The sequence below is a fragment of the Pagrus major genome, chromosome 18 (genome assembly GCF_040436345.1).
Source record: "Pagrus major chromosome 18, Pma_NU_1.0".
Classification (NCBI taxonomy): Eukaryota; Metazoa; Chordata; class Actinopteri; order Spariformes; family Sparidae; genus Pagrus; species Pagrus major.
This window is the reverse complement of record NC_133232.1, coordinates 37,111,962-37,118,237: the sequence shown is the minus strand read 5'-3', so window position 1 is coordinate 37,118,237 and position 6,276 is coordinate 37,111,962. Positions and strand designations below refer to the sequence as shown.

At 41.6% G+C, this 6,276-nt stretch overlaps 1 protein-coding gene across 1 annotated transcript in view; it reads right to left on the bottom strand.

Moving 5' to 3' along the window:
* Positions 1–421: 421 nt before the first annotated feature.
* Positions 422–6,276, bottom strand: part of prom1a (prominin 1a) — an 89,367-nt gene continuing 83,512 nt past the window's right edge. Inside the window, exons 25-27 of the mRNA XM_073486590.1 lie at positions 3,517–3,619; positions 1,606–1,638; positions 422–1,054 (exon numbers count right to left, since the gene is read on the bottom strand). Coding sequence (XP_073342691.1) covers positions 3,550–3,619 — 70 coding nt within the window. The 3' untranslated portion in view covers positions 422–1,054; positions 1,606–1,638; positions 3,517–3,549. The remainder of the gene's footprint in view (positions 1,055–1,605; positions 1,639–3,516; positions 3,620–6,276) is intronic.

Genomic DNA, 6,276 nt, shown 5'->3' with positions numbered 1-6,276 from the left:
AACCTTGAAATTCTGAATTTTCAGGAGTCAGAAAGTTGCAGATAAAATTCTTCTCTTTACCGACATAAAATCATTTGGGAGGAGCTACAACGATAAAGTGCTTCATTTTAAAAGGTAACTTTGAAACCACTGGTTCACTGTTAAAAAAGTAGCAATATATAAAATAAATAATAGACACTAATTAAGTTTTGATGATAAGTTTGTCTCACCTTTTAATAATAATTCCTGGGTTGTTTCAAGGCATTCTGGGAAATGTAGGAAATTCAGACCTGACACAAAAGTAGATGACACAGGTTAAGGAAGAGTGGGAATGCTAAAATTAAAATAGTAAAAATAAAAGAGTAAATTCCTCATACAGGTTTAATATCTCAGGCTGACAGTGTAAGAGCTTCCCAGGGTGGATTTTCCCTGAGCACATCTGTCAAATACCAGGTGACACATACATCTGAAAGGCAACCAGTCATTTTCAATTTTCCCAAAACAAGTCGAACTGTGGATGCTTTGTAATATTGTAAACATTTTTTAAAAATATCATGCTAAATTTCCTCATATTAATCACAAAAATCCATCAGGGAACCAGCTGTTTCTGTATTTGTTGGTATCATCCAGACATTAAGCCTCTGCACACCCACCAACTCACACATGCTGCTCGTGTATGAATGTGATACATCCATTCAAAGTGCAGGAGAAACAGCCTCCGAGTGACCTTTGAGCCACCGTCTTCTTAAGCACAAACATTAAAATAAACAGGCATCACAGTTATTGTCGTGTCCTCTTGCTGAGTGGATTTTCAGCTCGATTTTGTGCCCAAACAAATGTAAACGCAGACACAGCAGTCCTTTGAAAAAAGCAGAACAAGCCTGGCTCAGATTGATGCTGAGGGAGAAGAGTTTGATGTCCTGCGGGACAGTTTCTTGGAGGGGTTCAGGAGGGGAAAAGGTAGCTGAACTGCAGGCAACGATCTGCCTGGTTCAGGAGGTTGAAGTCAAAAACATCCAAAGGAAACCAGCTTTTATTGAGCTTCTTCTGGTCTGAGGGGTCGTGAAACAAACAGCTGGAAAATAGATGGAACAAAATAAAGGTTTTGATTAGTAAACCCAAAATATACCAAAAACATCTATTTTTCTTTACATGTTACTAAACGGGCATATTGCTGCACTTTTGTTCCAGATTAGGAAAAGTTAACGTCTCTTAACTTTCTTTGTGTCTGACTCATCACATACACCTGCACTGATCCACCCTCACACCGAGTCTTGAAATGAAACACATAAAAACTGTAGTGTGATGAAATAATCTCTCTGGTTCTTGTTTCCGATACAAATCATGTTGGTCTCGATACTGAGAATCCTCCATTCAGGTGAAACTGCTTGGAAATGCAGAACTGTTACAAACTCATTTGGCAGACTTCTTAAGGAAAATTAGATTTTTAGACTCGATACAAGAACAAATGACTTGTTAAATGGGTGTGTTAACAACAATGGCTCTGAACCGTTGTTTTCCACACTATTGATCTGAGAACCGGAGCCCATTCTGCTGCTGGATCGATTGTAACTCAACTTCATGGCTACAATCTAAAATGGAAAAAATGCCATGAGCGAAACTTACCATGGTGAACCCTAGTTCCAGTTTTCGAGGGCACTGAGAAGACAGATATTGGAGAAAAATGAATTAGAGTTTTTAAATATTGGGTGAATAATTCAACACATCCTGTATTATCTTTTTTTCCCTCATGGTTGGATCAGGAGATTCATGCAACTCTGGCTGAGTCGTGAAATAATAAGAGTGCTGTCAGTGATGCTTTCATGAAACTCCACCGAGAGTTTTCAAAGACTGCAGAGGCTTGTTGCTCTGTTGATATAGTCCTATACTGCCTGCTGAGAATAACATATTTAACGTTATATTCCATCTGCTTACCTGTTTTCTTCTTAATATTGAGTCAATGATGGCCAGACCCAGTGTTTTGTCAAGCTTCATAGTGTATGTAATGGGGTTTAGATCATATTTAACTATATACTTGATCGGTCCTTGTATCCAGAACCGTGGGACGAGAAAGGTGATTGGTTCACAGATGATTGGGTCCAACTCCCAGCAGTTCTCTAACTCTGCCCTTGTGTATTTTACCAAATTGAACTTGTAGATTTCAAGTGAAACGTGAGTATTTTGTGCTTCTTGACTCAGTAACTTGAGATGTGTTCATGTTTTTTGGAATATGCTCCCCAGAGTTTTTGGATTCAGCACTTTAAGCACCGTTGTTGAAGCACAATCCCCTTTGTCAGTTTGTTTTTTTCTATTTTTTTGCTTTGTACTTTTTACTGTTTCACAGTTTGGGCTATACATTTGGAAAAATACATGGAAGAGAAGTGATGAGGAAGGTTCATGGTGTAAAAAACTCATCAAACAAACTGGAACTGGAACATTATGTTAATGTGACATTCAGTATGATGGTGTAACCAAAAATGATGAATGATAAGACCTCTTATCATTCATCATTTTGTTTGTCATAATCGTAAGTTGCCAGTTTGTTGTCAGTTTGTGGAAAAAACTAAAACAGGGTGTGTTTCACAGTATGCACCCAGCATACTGTACTACCCTGACGTTAGCTAGCTAGCATTAGCGACGTTAGCCAGTGCAACAATCTGGCATCCGCTTGAGGGGGCAGATGATTCGAACACCAGCGGTGTTTTAACGTGAATGTGGTGGAAGAGGAGAAGGAATGACACGTGATCAATAACAGCTTTAAGGTCATCGCTGTGTAAATCTGCAAACTGAGTCTGTTACTTAAAATTGTGACGAAGACTGTAAATACATCGAAAGGCTATTGATGACGGCTGCTTAATCAATAAGTCAACTGAAAGAAAATGAATCTGCATCGATATTGATAATCAATTATTGGTTTCATTTTTTTTTTCAAGACTAAATGTGAAACACTGGCAGCTTCCAGGAGTTCCTGCCTGTCTTTCTCATTTGTGATAGTAAATAAAGAGTCTTTGGGTTTCTGACTGAAAATCAGCATCAGATATGTTTTAAATAATTATAATCTCAAGGATTCACCATAACTGAAAATCAATGTCCCAATAACGACATAAAGCTGGTCAGACAGGTTACTGACTGCTTTGTAAATGATGTTATCCTCAATAAACATCAAACAGAGAAGAAAAAGGGGAACTCAGCATCTGTCCTCTGCAGCACACTGACTGAGCAGTCACAAGTAAACACCGTGAGGACGTCTACGGTTCGTTAGTGACTCCAAAATTAGCAAATTCTCACCATGATGGTTTTCTTGCAAAGTCACTGTAAGCAGAAAAGCACTAAAACAAGCTGTAAAGAGGTGTTAGAGGGTTCAGTTAGAGAGGTGCATCAAAGAAATATAAAGACATAAGATTAAAAACAGAGGAGAGATCGATGGCAGGGTGACGGCAGACAAACAAGATGACAGCTGTGCAAAAAGAAAAAGGTTAAAGAGAAAAAGGAATAAAATGATGTTAGAGAAGCAGAGGTCTGATTGAAGGTTTCTACCTTTCAGGAGCCAGAACAAGAGCCGGCTCTCTGTCACCAGTCGATGTGCCTCGGAGGAGCCGAGGCCCGCGGGAACCTGTTCATTGTGTCATATGTAGGGATGCTACGGGCAGGAACACACGCAGGCGCAGCGTTAACAGCACAGACAGAACATTCAACTGGCACCATGTTGTTAAAAAACCCTCGTCTGCTTCTCTTTCTTTACTTGGCAAAGAGGAGCGGGACGAGTGGTTCATAAGGCAGAGAGCAGAACAGCTTCATCAACATCCTCTCAGGGACTACGACTGATCAACTGTACGGTCACTTAAAGGGGCAACAAGTAAATTTAGTCCATTCTGGAAGTAGGATAATAATTATATTAGTGGGGCTGATGGGTTGTTGATCAATAACGATGCAAGAATTATTTCACCAGGTTCTGAAAATCATAATTTGCAGGTTAGACGGACAGATTTCCATCAGGTTTAGATTGTTGTAAAGGACCAGTGTGTAGGATTTAGTGCTTGTTTCAACCTCCCGTGCAGCAGCTGATAAAAACATGAAGAATGCTAAAGGACCTCTCAGTGTTTGTTTTGTCCGTTCTGGGCCACTGTAGAAACATGACGATGCATCATGGTGACCTCTGTGGAAGACGACCTGCTCCCTCTGTATTTTATTCCATTTCTACCAATAGTTCCCCCTAAATCCTACATACTGGACCTTTAAAACCCAATACACACTCCTGCTGTGTACACATGGCTTCTTTGTTTGTCACTGTACAGGTTAACATGGTTTAAAAAGAAACAGGTATGTGAAGTGCCAGTCTTTCAACAGCTACTGTTTGTTGATGATAGAGGATATATGTAAATTACTCAGTGCCCCTTTAAAAATATTCTTGAGTTTTGGTGGTTTGTAAGTTTCATTCCAACGTCTTGTATCCAAACCAAGAAAAGTTCAAAAGTTTTTCAACACCCAGAAAATAGTCCAATAGCTCCTTCTGGAATAAAACTCCACAAGTTCAATAAGTTTAAAAGATGTTGTAAAGGATAATTGTGGAATCAAAGACCAGTTGATGTCTGGTCTTCTCTGTAATTTAGCTCTTTTGCTCTCTTCCTATAGTTTCTGTTACAGTAGGTTGGCTGTCCAAATGCATCCTCGTCCAAATGCAACTTAAAAATACATTAAAACATGCAGTTAGATGTTCTTGTTAAATTAAGAGGGAAATCAAAGGAGCAGCATTCCCATCATCACACCAAAGCTTGACATGCTTGCCTCTCTCTGAACAAAATGATCAGGTGTACATTCACCGGACTTTGGCTGACTCTAAACGAGAGGAAACAGGAAGGTTTTTCATTCCAGTGTGCTCACAGCATGCAGCATGTTAGTGACATGGCAGATCCCCCAAAACCACACAGCAGAAGATATGGCAACAAGACAGAGAGAAGTAATGGTATCAAACATGTACAACAGCAAATCACACCAATCTCATGTCTGTGCATTAAATACAGAGTTTAACTCAGGACACAGATAGCTTAGCTTAGCACAGAGACTGAAAGCAGCTGGTCCGTCTTTTCCCAAAGATCAAAAATATGATTACAAGCTCACTAATTAACACAAAATATCTTGTTTGTTTAATCTGTGCATAACCCAGGGTCCTATAGTCCTATGTTCCCAGGGTCCTATGTTCCCATGGTCCTATGTTCCCACGGTCCTATGTTCCCAGGGTCCTATGTTCCCAGGGTGCTATGTTCCCACGGTCCTATTGTCCTATGTTCCCAGGGTGCTATGTTCCCAGGGTACTATGTTCCCATGGTCCTATGTTCCCAGGGTGCTATGTTCCCAGGGTCCTATTGTCCTATGTTCCCAGGGTGCTATGTTCCCAGGGTCCTATTGTCCTATGTTCCCAGGGTGCTATGTTCCCAGGGTACTATGTTCCCATGGTCCTATGTTCCCACGGTCCTATGTTCCCAGGGTCCTATGTTCCCAGGGTCCTATAGTCCTATGTTCCCAGGGTGCTATAGTCCTATGTTCCCAGGGTCCTATGTTCCCAGGGTGCTATGTTCCCAGGGTCCTATAGTCCTATGTTCCCAGGGTGCTATGTTCCCAGGGTCCTATAGTCCTATGTTCCCAGGGTCCTATGTTCCCAGGGTGCTATGTTCCCAGGGTCCTATAGTCCTATGTTCCCAGGGTCCTATGTTCCCAGGGTGCTATGTTCCCAGGGTGCTATGTTCCCAGGGTCCTATAGTCCTATGTTCCCATGGTCCTATGTTCTCAGAGTCCTATGTTCTCAGGGTTTTATGTTCCCAGGGTGCTATGTTCCCATGGTCCTATGTTCTCAGGGTCCTATGTTCCCAGGGTCCTATGTTCCCAGGGTCCTATGTTCTCAGGGTCCTATGTTCCCAGGGTCCTATGTTCCCATGGTCCTATGTTCCCAGGGTCCTATGTTCCCAGGGTCCTATGTTCCCACAGTTCTATGTTCCCACAGTCCTATGTTCCCACGGTGCTATGTTCTCACGGTGCTATGTTCTCACGGTCCTATGTTCCCATGGTCCTATGTTCCCATGGTCCTATGTTCTCAGGGTCCTATGTTCCCATGGTCCTATGTTCTAAGGGTCCTATGTTCTAAGGGTCCTATGTTCCCACGGTCCTATGTTCCCAGGGTCCTATGTTCCCATGATAGGTTCCATGATAGGGTTACAGCAGGGTTGGGGGTTGTGTAGCTGTTTTGAAGCCTTGTTCCAAAACGGGAAAATCTGACCTGAACACACACATCAGGTTGATGTC